General features: G+C 49.4%; 9 protein-coding genes across 9 annotated transcripts; 5 read left to right on the forward strand and 4 right to left on the reverse strand.

Annotated features, from left to right (window-relative positions):
* Positions 1-896: 896 nt before the first annotated feature.
* Positions 897-4,081, forward strand: N7468_001919 (putative meiosis protein MEI2; the record flags this gene model as incomplete). Its single annotated transcript, XM_058471216.1, has 15 exons — positions 897-1,033; positions 1,084-1,764; positions 1,928-2,005; positions 2,071-2,500; positions 2,561-2,785; positions 2,839-2,880; positions 2,933-2,999; positions 3,071-3,089; positions 3,148-3,178; positions 3,250-3,267; positions 3,318-3,346; positions 3,411-3,460; positions 3,521-3,600; positions 3,666-3,743; positions 3,812-4,081. The coding sequence occupies 15 exons, from the start codon at positions 897-899 to the stop codon at positions 4,079-4,081; spliced, it is 2,235 nt and encodes a 744-aa protein (XP_058334357.1).
* Positions 4,082-5,033: 952 nt separating this feature from the next.
* On the forward strand, positions 5,034-5,625 carry N7468_001920 (uncharacterized protein; the record flags this gene model as incomplete). Its single annotated transcript, XM_058471217.1, has 2 exons — positions 5,034-5,236; positions 5,295-5,625. The coding sequence occupies 2 exons, from the start codon at positions 5,034-5,036 to the stop codon at positions 5,623-5,625; spliced, it is 534 nt and encodes a 177-aa protein (XP_058334358.1).
* Positions 5,626-6,264: 639 nt separating this feature from the next.
* Positions 6,265-9,499, reverse strand: N7468_001921 (GPI ethanolamine phosphate transferase 2; the record flags this gene model as incomplete). The annotated part of the gene is made up of 9 exons (XM_058471218.1): positions 6,265-7,298; positions 7,363-7,733; positions 7,789-7,916; positions 7,979-8,267; positions 8,324-8,368; positions 8,426-8,631; positions 9,058-9,146; positions 9,218-9,259; positions 9,319-9,499. The coding sequence occupies 9 exons, from the start codon at positions 9,497-9,499 to the stop codon at positions 6,265-6,267; spliced, it is 2,385 nt and encodes a 794-aa protein (XP_058334359.1).
* A 317-nt stretch (positions 9,500-9,816) lies between these two features.
* N7468_001922 (transcriptional regulator family: Zinc finger MIZ-type) lies at positions 9,817-11,758 on the forward strand (the record flags this gene model as incomplete). The annotated part of the gene is made up of 8 exons (XM_058471219.1): positions 9,817-9,949; positions 10,089-10,295; positions 10,352-10,423; positions 10,477-10,793; positions 10,857-10,962; positions 11,020-11,245; positions 11,313-11,377; positions 11,439-11,758. 8 exons carry the CDS (start codon positions 9,817-9,819, stop codon positions 11,756-11,758), a joined length of 1,446 nt encoding a protein of 481 aa, XP_058334360.1.
* Positions 11,759-12,200: 442 nt separating this feature from the next.
* Positions 12,201-13,006, forward strand: N7468_001923 (trafficking protein particle complex subunit; the record flags this gene model as incomplete). Its single annotated transcript, XM_058471220.1, has 4 exons — positions 12,201-12,403; positions 12,512-12,629; positions 12,710-12,799; positions 12,875-13,006. 4 exons carry the CDS (start codon positions 12,201-12,203, stop codon positions 13,004-13,006), a joined length of 543 nt encoding a protein of 180 aa, XP_058334361.1.
* A 475-nt stretch (positions 13,007-13,481) lies between these two features.
* On the reverse strand, positions 13,482-14,922 carry N7468_001924 (malate dehydrogenase; the record flags this gene model as incomplete). Its single annotated transcript, XM_058471221.1, has 8 exons — positions 13,482-13,622; positions 13,680-13,824; positions 13,883-13,967; positions 14,028-14,405; positions 14,484-14,571; positions 14,646-14,756; positions 14,831-14,862; positions 14,910-14,922. 8 exons carry the CDS (start codon positions 14,920-14,922, stop codon positions 13,482-13,484), a joined length of 993 nt encoding a protein of 330 aa, XP_058334362.1.
* Positions 14,923-15,860: 938 nt separating this feature from the next.
* N7468_001925 (uncharacterized protein) lies at positions 15,861-16,592 on the reverse strand (the record flags this gene model as incomplete). Its single annotated transcript, XM_058471222.1, has 5 exons — positions 15,861-16,032; positions 16,092-16,216; positions 16,275-16,298; positions 16,382-16,476; positions 16,541-16,592. 5 exons carry the CDS (start codon positions 16,590-16,592, stop codon positions 15,861-15,863), a joined length of 468 nt encoding a protein of 155 aa, XP_058334363.1.
* Positions 16,593-16,984: 392 nt separating this feature from the next.
* Positions 16,985-17,423, forward strand: N7468_001926 (DUF2015 domain-containing protein; the record flags this gene model as incomplete). Its single annotated transcript, XM_058471223.1, has 2 exons — positions 16,985-17,039; positions 17,104-17,423. 2 exons carry the CDS (start codon positions 16,985-16,987, stop codon positions 17,421-17,423), a joined length of 375 nt encoding a protein of 124 aa, XP_058334364.1.
* A 600-nt stretch (positions 17,424-18,023) lies between these two features.
* N7468_001927 (U2 snRNP complex subunit HSH49) lies at positions 18,024-19,203 on the reverse strand (the record flags this gene model as incomplete). Its single annotated transcript, XM_058471224.1, has 4 exons — positions 18,024-18,259; positions 18,339-18,693; positions 18,744-19,122; positions 19,184-19,203. 4 exons carry the CDS (start codon positions 19,201-19,203, stop codon positions 18,024-18,026), a joined length of 990 nt encoding a protein of 329 aa, XP_058334365.1.
* Positions 19,204-19,338: the final 135 nt, after the last annotated feature.

Here is a 19,338-nt window from a genome sequence, read left to right on the forward strand (position 1 = left end):
CATGTTCCTTGCCCAAGAGGAAGCATGGCGAGATTGATACATTTGCTTTATCCTTCCGACCGTTTTTAGCTACCCCAGAACAGAACAAGGATGACTCGAGGCATGAGACTATGGGAGGTAGCTGGAGTAAAATGCATGGCCACATCCTAATAGCGTGAATTCTCCCTGTTGATCCAAGGCATGACAATCAATGTGGGATATTGACCCAGATGCAGATTGCGGGAGCTTAGATACGCGCTGGGTGAGAGCTATCAAGGCACTAGGGCCACTCTAGACCCATGTGAGGCTGCTCTCTGGGCCACTTCATGCCAATACTAAACGTAGTCCAAGGCGGACCCAAACTGGACCCAGAAGTGGCTTACTGCCTTGCGTTCTTGAATTCGCTTACGAGCCAAATCGCTTGACGTTATGAGATCCATCATCGATGCCAATACCGTTTCAACTGGCGCTTGGAGAGCATTCATCATAACAGAATTGGAGGACTCACTGGCTTGTGCACCTGCAGAATAGCTCAACTTTCAGCAATGTAAGATCCGAGTAGGCTACCAAAAGAGCACGTGCTAGGCTTATATCTACCTCCATCACTAGGAATATCTCCAAACTTCAACTCTTCACACCAGTCAAAGACCATCAACCATCAACCAGCAACTCAGGAAGTCAGGTGGTCTTCGAAGACTTAATCGATCTAAACTTTCATTTCGTCGCCCACGCTGCTTTCCCACAAGAATCCCCCTTCACTGAGACGATATCTTTTCTATTTCCTCGTATCTCAATTACAGAACCTACGAGAACATCGTCCACTAACGCGTCCTACTATTCCTAATCCCCCATCCACCTTGACAGCCAATCCTTATCTCCACTATCCTAGGATCTTGTTCTTCTAATTCATTCCCACGATGGGATCTGTTTCACCCTCTCAAAGTTCGACGCCCCTTCGAGCTGGGCTACAGTACTCATCAGAAGGTCAGATGGATGCCCGTGTCGTCAATTTTGATGACAACCACCGCTCAGGTATCCGACCTGTCGAATCAAAGTATGAGAATACCTTGTGATGATCTGCATCATGAAAGCTGACAATACCAGGGACTCTCCTGTTCGATTCCTTCGACAGGGCCACTTGGAAGTGTCTTCTCGCCCGCATGCATTTTCCCAACTGGGCTCTCAACAAACTGGGCATATGAACATGCCGAGCTCTGCAGATGCAATGATGCATCTTAAGATAGAGCATGATCGTCCAAATCAGTATTTGCTTACCACATCCGCTGCCCTTCCAGCCATTCCTGCACCTGGCATATTGGGTGCTCATGAACCCAGCCGCAAGACTCCTCGGGTTCGCCACCGCGTGGAAACTCACTATCGTCCTGCCTTCCCTGGATTAAACTCTTTTTCTGAATTTGATAGCCACCAGACCCAATGGGCTTTCAATCCGCTTTTGGAGCCAGCCTTTACTCCGCCTCAAGTGACCCATACTCGTCCGACCTCATACGCCTCGTATGCACCACAGGCTTATGAATCATACCCACTCAGCCCTACCTCGCCTCGTTTCGTTGAGAGGGAACGACGGGAAACCCATGAGCCGTTCCTTGAGCCTCATCATTCTGGTCGTTTCAGTGTCAACGGATCTCATACTCGGCAAGTATCTAACGCTCAGACTTCTGATCCGTTTATGACCCGGGGCTCATCTAAGGCCTTTTCAACTACTCGAGGCTACGTGGGTGATACGGGTGAAGGGTTCCCACCTGGGGGCTATTCGGCGAGTACTGGGTATAACACTCCCTTATTTTTGCCACGAAACACTAGTAGAACCTCCGATTTTGGTCAGGTAGCCCGGCCAAGCCGTGCAGTGCCCCAGACGCCTCCTTCCATTGTTTCCGATGTCCCTCACACACGTGTTGGAAGTATCTACTCAACTCTGCGACATACTCAGGCTGATCACCAATCATCAGAAGTCAGATCAGCAATATCTGCTACTAAAGAATTACGACCTTACGATCGCCGCTTTCTGGTACGTGGTGTGCCTCCATACACCGAACCAAGGGAAGTTTTGAAGCTTTTCAGGGATCTTAAAAGTAAGATTGGGCCTTCCTTGGTTGAGATTGATACAAAGGGTCAATTCTGGGTTGGTTTCACCGATATCAGAGAGGCTCAGAAATTCACCCGCCGAATTTTCGAGGATCATACAAGCTGGAACCTTGAGCCTGTGAGTGACACAACATTCAAACATGGTGCCAGGCTTCCCAATTCCCAAGCATCCATCTTCGACGACCAAGTTTTGGTCTTTGTCTATAGTGGACCAGGATCAAATCTTACGGCAGGTAGCCTGGTTGGCGCAGTCAAATCCGTTCTCGACCTCGTGGGCCCAGTTTACGCTATAAAGGATCTTGACCTGGATAATTCGACTACGAGTGCTCGTTTTACCAAATACGAGATGATAGTTCGGTACTTTGATTCTCAGCATGCCGCGAATGCTGTCAAAGCTCTTAATTCTGTCAGAGAAGAGGTAAGTTTTCGTGACCAGGAGACATGATAATACGTGTGCTAATTGACGTTCCATCGAAAGAACTTTGTCATCGAAGTTCTTCCGTACAGCAGAGGAATGGAGGCTGGCAAGGTTCGCCACTGGTCTGTTCCCACCCAAGAGACAACGCGAGACCACAGGTCCGACCCATACATGTCCCCAGAGGATCGTGATCGCTCGCCTGCTACCCCTGAGCGATCTCCACTCAGCCTTTCGCAAACGATTAACCCACAGCACATTTTGACAGGAGAAGACGCCCGAACCACGGTTAGTAAAGCCTCATTGTTGAAAATGCTAGCAGGATGAATGCTCATATCAAGGAACAGGTCATGCTCAAGAATATTCCGAACGGAATGAAATGGGTAAGCCTTCAACCGAGCCTCGCTATCTTGAAAACTTCTGACTTGCGTCTAGAACAACCTCAAAGCGATCCTTGACGAAACTTCGGCGTGCAAATACGATTTCCTTTACTTACGCATGGGTATGTTTCTCTTTCTATAACTATCAAGGACATAACTGACCGGTTTCCTTTTTCCTTTTTTCCTTGGGCAGACTTCGAAGAAAACCAGAAGTGAGCTCCTCCATAGCCTCTTTATTGACTTGAATACTAACTACAGCTGGGGACTTAGCGTGGGTTACGCATTCGTCAATTTTCTCTCGGTGTGTATTACGCTTCTGCTACTGCTATATCGCTCGCTAAATGGGGTCCATTAACTAACAAACTCTTACAGCCAGAGGATATCATTCCTGTAAGTCTACGACTTGGTCCATATTCTATCTTTAACTAATCCCTGATCAGTTTGCGACGGCTCGAGAGGGAAAGCACTGGTACGCATAATCTACCTTCCCCAGCTGAGGCGCTTCATGATCAAATGAACTGAATAATCCACAGGCCTGGCTACAACCGCCCCTCAGAAAAAATCGCGGAGATCTCCTACGCAAGTGAGTCACCCAGGATCCCTACCGGTGGATGGACTTTTTGGGCTAATTTACGGACACTAGCTTCTCAAGGGAGGGCATCATTGGTTGAAAAATTCAGGAACAGCCCTGTCATGCTGGACTTGCGCGACAATCGACCTAAGGTAATTACTTCACTACATGGCTCTTTGGGCAATTGATGGCTGATTCATGAAGCTGTTTCATACAGCTGGCTCCTTGGCTGGTCAGGAAGCCCCGTTCCCGCCGGTCAACAACTTCTGGACCCTGGCTAAAGGCGTTGACCGTAGTAAGAAAAGTGGTATGTACATCTTTTCTCGCACATTCATATAGTCAAGGCTGATCTTCAACTACTAGGCTTGTACCGTGTTGGTCCCCGTTCAGGTGGAAATGGACCACCACGAGGTCGCCGACCTTCGGAAGGTACCTACTTCGAAACACCCGCACGAGGCCGCCGTGACTATGACGATCCACATGATCCTCCGTGCTCCAGTCGAGGAGCTCGTGTTTACCATTTCTCAGGCTCCTCTCATTCTTCAGGGTCTCCAGGCTCCACTCATTAAAGGACTTTCTGCCCATCAATTACATGTGCCAACTACCTCGGCGATCATGCGCGGCCTATCTTGATTCCAATCCCCATATGTAATTCTGGGCGCAATTACTTTCTGGTACTTCAAGTTCTGCAACCCTTTTCGAGAAAATTTGCATGCCTCCTACAAACCCGCTTGATTTTTGAATCTTCAAACCTTCTCAAACCGTCGCAAATGCAAACCAATGCGGCTTCAATATTTGTTTTCTTTTTGATCATATTAGGAGCCGAGATGCCTAGCTTCGCCTTCAAAGTTGTGTGTCTCACACCTTCCACTTTCTGGATGACCAGATCGAAACAAGAGTTCAAATGAAGCCAATCTGTGGCTTCAGTGGTGGATGAGTCTTTGTTTCTCACTTGGTTTGCCATTTCCCTAACGCTGGAAGTTCCAAATATCGTCGTCAGTGATAGCGCTCGGTCTGAAAGTATTGCGTGAAAACTCTGGGCGAAGTATGGCTTGATTCCCTCGATCCAGCAAGCTTTATCCTATGCCCAGCTCTTCAGTACTTACACCCCGGCACATGGAAGAACGCAGAATCTTTCTTGTATTCTTCCTTTTTGCACCCCGTACACCATCTCCAATTCCCCAGCACAGTGGCTTCGTTACCCTTAATTTTCCCTGTTTTTCAATTCTAATATTGAGAGCAACTGAATTACTTAAGATCTGGCTTTGCTTTCCGAGGGGCAGTTGTATCGCCGATGCGTCTTCCTTTCTAGGGTTCGTTCCATCATGGATACGGCTTGTGCACTGCTTTAGGCTTGCTATCTCTTATCTTTTCTGGTTTAATCTTTATTTTGTTTTGTTTTATGTTTATCTTCAGACATTTATCTCTTAGGTTGTATTCCAAATTCAGTAGCGAGGAAGATAGCCTAGGCTTATATAGCCCTGGACAGAATGACCGACTCCGAGCGGGTGGGCAGATGATTTGTAAGCATAAGAAAAATGTCTGGTCCACGGGTCTCTTTCTCCAACTCAAGCCCCTCGTTGCCATGGACCACCAAGAGCTTCGTTCGGTGTATTCGGTCCTGCAGTTGATCTACCATCGCAATAAGAACCAGCATATAAGAGCAAAATGGTGGAAATGGCTGGCTGTTTTGAAGCGCAGCGCCTCTGACTTGCCATCGATGAAGTGCGCAGCCGCACACGCCCACCGGCAACATTTGATCAATTATGTTATTCCAAAATGCTACATGTATGCGTTTCGATATGGCTGCGCGCTGGAGAACTTTTCTTTGCTTACATATCTGTAGGGCATTTTCATCAGTTGTTGCAGATAATCAATTCGCCACCCTTGGCGTAGCCTTATTAGCGACTCTGGCTCGCCTGGCGAAGGCCATCGGGTTCAACCAAGAGCTCAAGGCACAAACACGACATGAATCAAGAACATTCGCCACTAAACCATGTATTGAAGATCGAGGAGAACGTGTCCAGCGCATCAACGCCAATGCTGGCACGTCCAGTACCGCCAGACAAGCGAAAGGACCCACCCCGAGCACGGCCAAGACCAGGTCCAAGAAGAAGTCCTCCAAGCACAAGAGCACAAAGAATGCGATCGATGATCTCTTCAGCGGTCTTTTATGAGCCATTTTGCCTTTCTATACGCTAGGCTGTATGTTGAACATGTTTCGAAATGTTTGGGGATTTCTTCATGGCTAGGAGAAACTATTTCCGGGTTTGGATGACAGCGAGACCCAACCCGCCCAGCAAATTAACAACTACATGATTGAGTGTTCCCCATACCATAGCATAGAGATACTTTGGTGAGAACACAGTCCATATGAAGAGATGCGTTCTCAAAGCTGTACATGCGGCCATCACAGAAGCGAGAGTCACCGCAGCATGAAATGTCAGCATTGCAACGGATCCCTGGTCAATTATGGGTTTCTGTGGGCGAAGCGAATGGCACATGGACACCCACCATATGGGGCCAGCCCAATTGCTTGCAAACGTCAAAATCCCCACCAAGAAGACGCTATAACTGCCAATACCATTATAAGCACTCGAAAGGTCCACCGAACCGATTGCATTTGAGCCGCCCAAGGCAAAGAATGTCAAGTATTGGAAGATGATACTTGTGATGGTCACTTCGATCGTATCGAGATTCAAGGACGCCAGAATGATGGATTGAAGACGGAATAGCAGGAAAAGTGGGATATTTGTTACCCCGAGACTGGGTGATCAAGAATAGGTGAAGCACCTCATGTACCAAGTCTTTCGCATCTAGCAAGCTAGATCAATATGGACATCCGCCAGTTCAAAAGCGAATTCAGACTTACCTCCTGTGATCTTCGAGTTGCCTCTATTGAAAATCGCAACCAGTGAACAGCATGTCAGGCATGCAAAGACGAGCCTTGCCTGCCAAACCAGAGAGAGGTCTTTTGGCCAGGCCTCCATGAGTCTTGATAAAATTGAATCGGCGAGGAGCTCCGGCGAGTCGTTTGCGACGAAATTCATTTTGAACACAAGAGCCAGAGCGGGGAGAACGAAAGCGCCGAGTCGTGGTAGAACCGCAGCTGGTAACCCTTGTAGAAAGTGATAGCCCGAGTCCATATACGTCAGCGCGACCAGTGCCCACATCACGGCTGGCTTTCTTGAGAATAGAGTGTGAGCAATGTCAGGTTCTGCAGCAAACTTCTGTCCTGTCTGATTCCAGCGTCGGAGAATACGTTGCGCCATCAGCAATCCTAGTGTAGCAGCATTCGTGCGATGGAAAAGCCCAGTGCCATGATGTGAACTGGATTTGTAAGCCCCCGATTTGATGTGTAAATAAAAGATCCATCCCGAGCAGATCCAATACCAAAACTGCTGTTCTTCCTCCACGTAGCTGCTTGCAAACATCATTGCCCCGTAGCCGATAACCATGAGTGCCAGGAATAAGCCGGCGTGATAAGATCGTGCGCATTGATGGGACACTGTTGGCAAAACCAGCAGTGCCGCGGCAGTAGTAATGAGGAGTCCCAGGCCAAGTCGTGACACATCGTAGTTACTAGCGGTGCTGCTCATCACATTTTGTGCAATCCCTAGAACCTCGTGTAGAGCAGGGCTTATTGTTCGAAATGCCATTTCCTTATTTGTCTCTCTGAAGAGTTCATGAACTCTTGACCAAAGACATTGGGCTCTTGCAATGTCAGAAGCCGGTACTTCGCAATCTAGCCCAGTAGGGTTTTCGCTGGAGAAAGAACCGGGAAAAGTAGCTTCGACAGTTGTCAATAATTGGCGAGCATTGCGATGTAGAATTTTGAGCTTTTGCCCGTCTGTATAAGTCAGGTTGGCTAGATCGTTGACGACATTCGCTGGATTCCACAAGGGAAAACTCACCTGAATCCCACATATTAAGGAACTCCGGGATGAAAATTCCTAAACTGTTCCGTGAGATCGGCAACCCTAATAGCCCAGCTAGTGTAGGAGTGATGTCCACTTGTTCGACAGTCCGGTAGTATTCGAAATCACCATTTTGTCCGATTGGACTTTGCAACTGAGTTCCCAGTTGCTCTAGTTTGGGAGAAATGAAGAGTAGAGCCGGAGATGTCTCCCCAGCCGAGGAACCACCGTGGTTCCCCGCTTCATTCATACCATGGTCCCCGCAGAGTATGAAGAGTGTAGAGTTAAGATGTGGTTCTTGTTGCAACGCTGAGTAGACCTCGTTAACCACATCATCCATCTCTCTATGTTTAGCCGGCATGAAAGGACTAGTAGAACGTTAGAACAAAGTGATCCAATCATGGCCCCCGAGAAACAGCACACCTTTTGGGGCCTGCCTTGTGTCCAATGTGATCAAGGCCCAAATAATGCATAATGAAAGCAGACCAGTCTGGTTGGGAAAGCTCAAAGGCCACATGACGCGTCACATTCTGGTCTACTTCTATGAAGTCCTGGAATAGAAAGAGCTCCGATCAGCAACATGTCTCGGTATCATGGGAGCCGTTAAACCAACTGATACGAAAAAGCTCGTCGTCCCATCTGCACGGTCAAACATGCCTGGAAACAGTTTCAGCCATGTATCGTCTCCATACATCACAAGGCGATCTCCCCTGGCCTTGAGCTGTGCCAACCAAGTATCTTGGTAGGCAAGGGTTGAGCTGGTATCGGATTCGGCGATGTTCAAGATGACATCCAAAAACGAGGGGACAGATCCAGTAGTAATCGCCTTCAGCCGAGGCATTGTCACCGTTGGTGAGCTTGCACGTGCCGTGAAAGGAATGGCGGTACCATCTCGAATCAGACTGCGATGAGGTTTAGCTCAATAGTCAGAGCCAAGGGATATATATTTGGAACAGACCTCTGAGTGAATTGAAACCCCGATTCATGAGAGTAAACGAAGTCACTAGTTTCTCAATATTAGCGGTTGCAACCAGACAGAAACTAGACCATCGACCCCCACCTTCTTAGTGCATCTACCACCATGAAAATCACCTTGTCAAAGACAGGGGGCACATCTTGATCGATATCCTCCAGTATGGCTAGGCCTGGCAGAAGCGGTTTATAGGGGAAAAAACCAGTAGAGAAAACAAGGATGCCCACAGGCACCAGCAAATTAGCGAGGAGAACTGCCCAGTGTCCTGAAAGAATTGCCATTCTTCCAGACACCTACCAGGTCGCAACAGCACAGCAGACTCAAAAAAGGATGTCTGAAGGAGAGTGCCGCTGATGTTTACTCCTTATCGATTAGGCACACCGCCTTTACACTATCTCATACCGGCCTTATCGGCTACCCCAAGCGCTTCCCCCTCCTCTTGTGAGAGAAAATGTCTCAATTGTCTCTTTGAGAATGATTTGCATTGCTACTAAAGGATCCTCTGATAACCCGGTTCGAGAATAAGTGATTGACCACATGGTGTGACAATAGGTTGGTAAACAAAAATATGAGAATAGAGCTAGTTCCCTGTAACGCCGCTTCGAGACCAATTGAACCTAGTATGATGCTGAATGAAGTTAAGCCATAGTAGCGGGGGTTGCTATTGACTACTTGCGCTTCGATCCTTTCTTTGCCTTCGAAGGCCGCGGCTGGAATACCATGGAATTTCGCGGCTTTCGGTTGCGCTTCTGAACTCGTCCGGCCTTTTGAACTCGATTTTTGGAAGCTTTCGCATCAAGTTCCATTTCTGCGGTCAAATTAGCCTCCTACTCTGTTTCTGTGGGACGGCCTCTGGTAGTGTATCATTCTCTAGCTTACCATCCTCGTTCATAACAGGATTTGCACCGTTTGCATCTTCGCCTGAAATAGTAATTAGATTCCATGAATTGTCTGATCGGCAGCTAAAACAGGACACACACCTGCTTTCTCGGAGCTCTGCTCCCCAGTCGGTTTCTCCTGAGATGGTCGAGGCTGTGATGCAAGCTCTTGAAGCTTGGCGGCCAGTCGCTCTGTGCGAGCGTCGGCCACAGGGCCGAAAACATTTTTACGTAGATTTGCGCGATTGCGCTTGGAAACGCTGGCTCGCACACTCTTTGCCATGGTGAGAAATGGCAATAGCCTGAAAAGGAATGAGAACACAGAGAATGTTCCAAAGCCGCCTGTTCCCTTTTCAACTTTTTTTTTTTCTGCCCACCTAATCGATAGGCTGGTGGAACTCCGCCCGCTGTCTTATGTCATCCTCACGAACCTCGCCCGGGCGAGAAGAAACGTCTTCAAGTGAACTAGGTCTCCATGGCCGCGTGATACCCAGAGTTCCCACCCACAAGACGATTGACATGCATTTCGTAGCCCTTCCAGATCTCCAGCCTGGCTGCATCGCAATCTGTCAGAGGCGCATTTATTTCTAGGGTCGCGCGATGGCATCCTCCGGCCAGTCGTCCGAGATCCCTCGCTTGGTGTCGCTCATCAAGACTCTGACAATACCGCAGTTGAAAGACCTTCTTCGAAATGAGGGACTCCCCCTTATCTGGTCTGAAAGCGGCCCTCCAAGTCCGAATCATTGATTGTTAGTGTTCCTTGCTTTCATCTTTCGAACTCTGTTATCTCTCATGTCTTTGCCTGTCTTCCTTCCTGAATTCCTCCTTCATGACCTTGCATGTTCATATACTAACCTTCACTCGGCTTCTAGACCTAGAGCGTCTGTGTCAATCAGAAGGGAACAGCATCCGCTACGATGCTTTGAAGAAACGCATACAACAGGCCGGCGTGCCTGGGTCTCTTACCTTTCAGACTACACCGAATCCACAGTATCGATCGCCTCAGATATCACAACAGACTTCAGCGCAAGTTCGAAATGCCCTCGGTGGCTCAATGTCACCTCGTACAAATTCCTCTGGTACGAGCTCTCATTTGAGACTTAAGGAGGTTATAGTTTCTAACAAGATTAATTAGGCTTGGCCAGTTTCAAGGAAAGCCCTTTCTTCTCAGTCATCACTCCTCTCACCAAGCCCATTGAGTGCCAGGGTGAGTTCGATCTCTACATTTGCACGTTACTTTCGGCAACTGACATGACCTAGTCCGAGAGTCTACCAGAGATAACGTGGAGTTTAAGGTCTATCTTTCCCCGCAGCACGTCATAGATATGGAAAAGGACCCGAATCTTCGTGTGATGATATATTGTGCTGCCGACTCAGGGTTGACTCCCTTTACTAAATCCGATATCTCGTTCCCTCATCAGGTCGAGTTGAAAGCCAATCTTGACGAAGTCAAAGCCAATCTTCGGGGCCTGAAAAATCGACCAGGGACAACGCAACCTGCGGATGTGACTGACTATCTGCGGAAGAAACCCAACTATCCAAACAAAGTCGTCATGACCTACGCATTAACCCAAAAGGTAAGGCACGCTCTGTAGTCAGTTGTTATGGTTTAGCACTTGGCTGACGATAGGGAGACGCAGAAATTTTTTGTTCTTGCTAACTTGGTCCGGCGACATCCAGTGGAAGAGCTGGTCGCCCAGCTCACATCCCGGAGGCTCATATCCAAAGAGCAAGTAATACGAGAGAGTTCGTTGTGACTGATCATGGTAATCTTTTCTTTCCTTTGATTCTAATGGTTTGCAGTGAAAAACCGGGCTGAGGACTCGGATATTGTGGCTACTTCCAGTATCATGTCTCTCAAATGTCCACTTTCCACCCTCCGAATTAAAGTTCCGTGCCGCTCTGTAGTGTGCACTCACAACCAGTGCTTTGACGCATCTTCTTTCTTGGAGCTACAAAAGCAAGCTCCAACATGGACTTGTCCTGTCTGCTCAAAGGCGACTAGCTTCGAATCTTTACAAGTGGATCAGTAAGTCAGGAACCTTGTGATATCCGATCTTTGTATCCAGTTGATGGCGCCCTAACATTAAACCAAGATACGTGGATGACATTCTAAAAGCAACCCCCTCAGGTGTAGACCAGGTGGTCGTGGAGCCAAATGGTATTTGGTCTGCCCCCGATCCCGATCCTGTAAAATTGGGGGGGTGGAACACCGGACACAGAAGAGGGTGATGATGACCTGGTTGAGATTAGCGAACCTGGCATGGTTCCCGTGAAACAGGAGGCACTGCCGTCGAGTCTTTTACTCGAGCGGACACCAGCTCAATCCCGCGAGGCGTCAACTCCGACGTCGGCTGCTCGCTTCTCAAGCAAGAAGAGGCCCGTCGCGCAGGTCATTGATCTCACAGGAAGCGACGAGGAAGATGAATCTCCAGCGCCTCCTCGGAAAAGACCAATTACTAGCTTTCACCCCAGTCAACAAGGGATGCCCATTGCGGGCAGTCCTTTGAGTCATAGACCCTACGGCCACACATCCCACTGAGTGGGGTTCTCATTTCGAATCATTGCATACCCTGGTACCGCATTTGCGCTTGAAGATCCCTCATATGATTGTTACTGAGATATTTCCGGCGTGGTCCGATTCTATTTGCTTATTGCCTTATTTTCCCCTTCTACCTTCCGGGCAAGTCTTGCACTTCGCCTCCTTCCGAATCTACTATTCGGGCGAGAATGTGTGCAGGGAGCCAAGAATCCGATATATCAGAGCCCATTTCCCAATTTCCACCGTCCCTAGATAGACCGGCTACTAGAACCTGGCGAATACATTTGATGGGCTTGGCGGGGAGAAGTGCTTTTTTAAGATGTCCCTTTAGCCCCGAAGTCTTGGCACCCATCCGGACTCACCAACCTCCCCGAAGAATTCACCCTTATTTCCAGCATTGACTTCTCCACAAACACAATGTCGTTCGATGCGTCGGCCCCCCATGACAGTCTCCGATCCGAATGCCCGCACTTTGAGCTCATCCTGTTTCGACTTTCTCCTGATCGAGCTGGTGCCTATGGCAGAGCGTCTTGCCAGAGAGATATCGACCGTCGAGAATGAACCGGAGGATGATGAGGTCCGAGAAACAACTTACTTCCGCCTTGATTCTTTGGGATACCGGGTTGGACAGGGTCTTGCAGAGCGGTAGGATCTATCTCTTCTCCCTGGCGTCTCTCCTGGCTTTGCAGTCATAACCCCCCCGGCTCAACATGATACCCCATTTCTGTCACTAACCGCCGCTGGGAATGTCAGGTTCTCTCGCGATCGCCCCCGATTTACCGATAACCTCGATGTCATCAAATTTCTTTGCAAGGATCTCTGGACGGTCCTCTTCCGAAAACAAATTGATAATTTGAAAACAAATCACCGGGTTCGTCCAGCACACAAAGGCTTTGATCGGCGGGATAACGTCGGCATGGGGTCTTATCAACGCTAATCGTATCGGAACAGGGTGTCTATGTCTTAACCGACAGTGCGTTTCGGCCATTTGCTCGAATGAGCATGGCCGTGCGGGGGGAGGCTATATCGATGGCTCAGGCGGTATGCAAACATTTCAATAGCTTGAGATCTTCCCTGGGCTCCCGGCCATACAGATACTGACTGCGTTTGATATAGTATCTTTGGTTTCCCTGCGGTGTTATTCGTGGAGCCCTAGCGAACCTTGGCATTATCACCACAGTCCAAGCAGAAACATCGGATCTTCCTGGAGCGACATTCCAAATTAAAACCGTCCAGGCTCGCCCATGAGCAATAGTGGTCTCAAAGCTTCATACGGGGGCATTTTGACCCAAATACATCGTCATGCTTGTCATGACAAATCCCAGAATCCCCGCTGGCAACACTCCAGCTGGACCAAGTCGAAAAGCCAAGCTCCTACTCTTCCTTCTGCACTTGCATTCGGTGCCGAGATTACTCATTTCCGACTACTTTAGCTACATGATGCAAGCTAAGAATTGTTGACAGGTCGTCAAGCTAAGTTATCGAATTGATTGCATGCATGATATCTCTTATCTTGCTGCTCAAACCCAACCGCGGTGCATTCGCCATCCTCGTGTTTGGTTATGGTTTAAAATCTCATGACATCATACTTAAAGCCTATCTTTCAATGATAACAATAATTAGCAAGGTTCTGCCTTTTTGGATGGATATCAATGCAGCGCAGAGACATCCCCATAGGGATTAAAGGGGCTGCAGAGGAGGATTGGGAGAGGGGGGGGAAGCATTACTTTGGTGGTGGGTTCTTGACAAATTCCACGCCCTTCTCGATGTTGCCCTTCAGGCCAGCGACGGCAGCTTCTAGGAGTTTCTTCTCCTGCTCCGTCACACCATCCAGGATGTTAATGGCCTTCTCTGCGCCGTGGGGCTAGATGAATCGAGTTAGAATTTTTGAACATGACAATTTGAATCAATTGCAACTTACCCCGAGCTCAACAGGAGTGGAGAAGAACTCCACACCAGTGGCCTTCGAAATTTCCTCGCCACCTGCAACTCCCGGCAGGAAGACGAAAGTAGGCTCAATAATACCCTTTTCGCCCTTGGAGGCCTTGATCACGGCCTCAGCGAATCTAAAACCTGTCAGCTTGAGGCGTTTTTTGGGGCATCTATAGAAGGATTCAACAGTACCTGAAGCCAGCATAAGCCATAGACAGGGTTGCCGAGCCAGCGCCATCCTTCGCCTTCACAACCTCATCGCCACCGAATTGAACACCTAGATGGGGCCGGGTCAATACACATTTGTAACTATTATGAACGACGAAGCAACACGTACGGTTGACAAGGGCATCATAACGATCAGCAGGGATCTGGAAGCTGGGAGACGCCTTGCTAAACAAAGGAACAATTGTCTCGCCGGAGTGACCACCGACCACGGGAATGGTAGCCTGGGATGGATCCTTGTGTCCAGAAAATTCCTGGGTGAAGGTCTCGGCACGGACGACATCAAGGGTGGTTACTCCAAACAAACGCTTGGGGTCAAAGACACCAGCAGCCTTGAAGACCTCAGCAGCAATAGGCACAGTCGAGTTGACGGGGTTCGATATAACAAGAGTAAAAGCCTTCGGTGCAAATTCGGCAATGCCCTTGGCCAGGTCTCGCACGATGCCGGCATTGATCTTGAAAAGATCATCACGGGTCATACCGGGCTTACCTTTAGAGGGATTATTTTGGTCAGTCAAGCCCCAGATCACGTCATCAATCCATTAGTATAACTGCCGGGAGAACTCACGGGGGATACCAGCGGGGATAACAACAATGTCGGCACCAGTCAGGGCCTTCTTGAGTCCATCGTCGGCAGGGAGGAAGCCAGTAATTTTCTAGCCGTTGGGTCAGTTTACGTTCAAGCCCGGGATTGAGAATCAATCAATGGACAACGCGGAGGGGACCTTACGGCAACCGAAGAGATGTGAGAAAGGTCAGCCGCAACACCAGGGGTATTGACGACATCGTACAAGGCGAGCTCGTCCACAAGAGGAGAGGCCTTTAGCAAGAGGGAGAGTGGCTAAATTTTTTGATGAGCTTATATGGTTCTTTCTGGGGTGATAGACCAGCAGGATGGCTGGACATTGAGCTGACCTGGCCAATGCCACCAGAGGCTCCGAGAACAACTAGGTCGAATGAGCTTTGAACCATCAAAAGGGCAGATCAAACATACCAGCTTTAACCATGATGCAGATGGGAGCAGTGATTTGCAAGGGAAAGGTGGAAAGAAAGAGGACTCAAGAGGGAAGAACCTAGATTAAGTTCCAAGGGAAAGAAGAGGGGCAGGGGGGGGGATTGAGGGGCACTTTCTACGTAGTACGCACCCCGGAGTTTCCTGGTGGGTCCCTGGTGTTCCTCTTCCCGTCAACAGCATTCCTGGTCTCCGCAGCCTGGGGACGCGGAGCTCCTACCGGTGCCTCAAGATAGTTTAGCTTGAGCTGCTTAAGATTTCTTAAGTTCTCACAATCACCGGTTGGCCTGGGGGCAGTCGCCGTCGCCACAGTATCGTCTGGGTGCTACCACTCCCATCGGTGTCACTCTACTTTCTTTGGAATAACTAGATCCATGAGACTGTCCTACAAGACGAAAAATGTGTCCCAGAAGGGTAACGTTCCCCCCGTATACCCGAACTGGGGAGCATTTTCGCCGAATCCCGATTATTCTCGTCTCTAGCTTGTGATTTCTTCCCGACGACTATGGGAATCGGGAAAAGGCGGATCTACCCTGACACGGGCATACTTATGTCGTCAGTCGTCAGGCTTCTACTCGGCATATGCTACAAATCCAGGCGATTCCGAAATGACAAGAGCCCGAGGTTGGAAGCTGTGTCCCGGGCCGGTTAAGAAGATCATTCGGAACGGGAGGGCTAAAAGGTGAGTCACCCATCCGATTTCATGAGAGACCGAGACATCCGTTGGTATTTCTTCTAATTCTGCCTTGACTTCTTCAACTGGTTTATTCCTACCAAGGTGAGATTTCTTTCTCAGGAAGTCAGACAGTAGCTAGGTATGAAAGGCAAGCTCCGTTGACATCCGGCCTGCCGTGGTCTTGTAGATGCGAAACAAGACCCTCTCTACTTCCAATCCATGCCACTTTTTTCACCCCTTGACACCATGGGAGCTATTTACTCCTCCTGCTCAGCCTTGCGGGCCTTGGCGCCGCGGAGCTTTGGTGCGGGAGTCTCCTTCTTGGGCTTCTGCGAGCGGCGAATGGCGCTCACACGGGCAACGGCCTCCTCGCGGAGATCCGCGCGGTAACCGTTCTTAGCGGTCAGATCAGCGACACCCTTGTAGATCCTATCCAGATGACAATCAGCTTTACACTAATGCTTCGTTGTTCACCGGAGTGAACTTACTTGCGAGTGGCAGTCTTAGGACCGTAGTTGACTTTAACCTCAGCCTTGGCAGGCTGCTGAGAGCTTCCGGGCTTCTTGGTGATCACAGTGACACCACCTTCCTCGTTACCGTGGACACCAATGGCCTATTGCAGGGTAAGCATAGTCCAAGGCAGAGAATAAAAGGGTGAGCAGATCTCATACCTTGTTGTTGGTATAACCAGCATACTGTATACCATGTCGCATGTAAGTCAACAATTCTCAACCGGTAGAAATTCCTCGCATCTCTCGAGTTCTCAAAGAATACGTACCTTGAAGGAATGCTTGTTCACCAAGTTCAAGGGGTCGCGGGACAGCTGGGAGCCACCGCCGGCGTTGCGGCGAACCAGATAGGCATTCTGGTTACCTATTTCAACAGATCAGCCACTAAATTGCCAGAATTCGAGACCAGAAGATGCGGAGCAACATACGGGTGAGCTGCCAGATGAGGTCGTTAGAAACGTTTGTGCGTTCGGCGGCCATGGTAGCGGTTTGGGTGTGCAAGAGGAGATATTCGGGCTTTCGTGATCTGTGTGAAGTGCATTTCCTAATCGGGGCGGGGAGTCGTCTCGCTAAGCGCGCCCTTTTAGGAATGGAGAGCAGCTGGTGCTATGTAGATCCACGGGTGTACAAGGCCGTATTGCTGTGTCAGGTCCTTTGCATAAGCACGCATAACCGGCTCCGCCACTATACCTGTTCCGTCAGGCATCCATCCGGCTCCAGGTTGCGGATCTCTAAGGAAGCGCTGCCTTGGCGTGGCTTTAACCTCTTCCCCAAAGCCCACAACAGTGTCAATATAATCCCTTGTAAGGACTGGTGCCGACCCCAAAGGGTGGTCGCCGTCGAGTCGCTTTCCTTGTCGTCCGTGGCTCGTCATGGCATACATGCTGTTTTACGCACTCCTGTTCTCCGTGATTATCTCCGGTACTGGTCAGTCTCAACTGCAAAGGACATACGCTCTTCCATAAAATATTCACTGATGGACTTATGACAGTGCTTTATCTCACTCGATCTCGATGGCTCCATTTGCTGCCAGTCCCAGATTACATCTATGATCGACTTCCCTCAAGCTTTACGGCAGACGTAGAAGCCGGCCTTAGCTCAACCGAGTTCGACATCGCTTCAAACATTGCCAGCGGGGACTCACGAGCCGGTTTGGACATCAGAGCCAAGCGCGAAGTACAGGCCATCATGAGAAATCAGCACGTCAACTTTGATGAAGCCAGGCGAATCTATACTACACAACGATTCGCAAAAAATAATATTGGTCCCGATGGGCGGCCTCGAGACCCCAAATTCGTGTCATTCTCTTGATTTCCTTGTTCAGCCCTACCCACTATCTTTACAGTTTCACCATGTTTTTCGCCCTCCTGCTTGGTTGAGGCACGTGCTTTTCTCTACTACCGCTCTTATTGGCAAACAAGTCTCAATGGCTATTCTAAGGCCCACCCCACGTAACATCTTGGATCGATATCAGGTGACTTTTATCTCCATCTCTTTTTCTCTTTCTTTCTCAGTATTCCCTCTTCTATGCATGTCTATTTTTTGTGGCCTTCCCCAGTTCAAAAGAGACGGAAAATGAGTATGCGTATCTTAAATGTTTTTACCCTTGGTTGGCCGAGGGGACCATGTGACCCACTAGCTGTAGAGTTGCCCGTGGAGTTTTGAGAAATCAATTCATCCATTCATTCCATTCCCCTTCATGCGCCTTAGCAATGAAATTGATTTTAAGTACATATCTGTCCTTTAAGTCAAGGCTGGAAATCAGAGCTCCTCCTAGAAAATGGGTATAGGGATCAGCCCTTGATCCACAATATGCCCACAAGCACAACAAAAGATAGGGGCCGTGAATCTCAGGGCCGAAAGACTGCATTGAGGGGACGAGCAACATAACAAAGCATGAAATCGTAGAACTTATTCAAGTTCATGTTCTTCATCGAGCATTTCCATATCCTGGCTGCTGGAATCCAGGTGGCAATGGAGGTGATGGCCCGGCAGGGGAGGCGCAAACCCCGGAGGCCCAAATCCAGCTTGGTGGGCCGTGTTTGGCGCAAAGCCAGGCTGTTGGGGCGCTCCATTGTACCCCGGGGCCAGAAAAGCTTGAGGTCCCCCATAGCCCGCTTGGGAAGGTGGTGGGCGGGCGGGTAAGCCTGGCGGGGGGGGTAGACAGTGATGAAGAAGGCGGAGGCCGGTTTGGGGGGGCGCCGGGAAATCCCATAGACGGCATACCTCGGTTCATACCAAGGTCAGCAGCTGGTGAACCCGCGTTTACGGGGCGGTGGGTATCGCCATTAGGAATTGGGAGGCCTGCTGGGGTGAAGCCAGGTCCAGTGAAAGCATTCGAGGGGGCTTGCTGCGCTAGTGGCTGGACATTGTGTTTTCGAGCTTGAGCAGCCAACAGACGTTCAGCATCATCGCCATGCCGTTCGCCTTTGCCGTCCTTTTTGTACGCGTACTGAACAGAAACTTGCTTGTTCATCAAGTATTGTCCATTCATGTTCGCAATTGCTGCGTCGGAAGATTCGAAATCGCCGAATGATACAAAGCCATACCCCTTCGACACATGATTATCGTCGCGAGCAATCTGCGATTCTATTAGCGTTGATTTCTTCACAGGCAGGAACACCGGCTAACGACCTTTGGAAGGGTGATTGGGGTTCCGAATCGGCTGAATGTATCATACAGAATCTGTTCGGTAACCATGGGATCAAGGTTACCGACAAATAGCTCTGCGCCGATTTCGACTGACTTCTGCTTATCCGCTGAGGCCTTATTCACGCGAATTGGCTTCCCGTGAAGGCGGATCCCATTCATGATTTTCGAGGCATATTCCGCATCTTCCTCACTGGTAAACTCCACGAAGCCATATCCTTGGTGCAACTGCGTGACACGATCTTTCGGCAGGTGAACATTGACGATGCGGCCAACCTGCAGCATAAGCTCCCAAACCAAGCTATCAGTAACGCGCTCGTCGAGATTTCCCACATAGACAGTGGCTTCCTTGTCTTGCTCCCTTCATTTTGTCAGCAGCGGTTGCAACCAATGCCTAGGGGCCCAAAGGGATATATTATTACCAGTGCCTCGCGCCTGACATGACGATGCTGAACTATCGGTCCTGGAAAAGGCGCAGATAGATCAAGGGTGTCCGCGTAGTTCGACAAGATCGAATTTTTGCTCTTCCGTGGTTTTTATTGAAGAAACGGGTTTTTGGTTGGAGGTGTGGGGGAAG

This window comes from Penicillium chermesinum, assembly GCF_028974085.1.
Source record: "Penicillium chermesinum strain IBT 19713 chromosome Unknown utg000002l:1.0-5270490.0:1.0-5274688.0, whole genome shotgun sequence".
Lineage (NCBI taxonomy): Eukaryota > Fungi > Ascomycota > Eurotiomycetes > Eurotiales > Aspergillaceae > Penicillium > Penicillium chermesinum.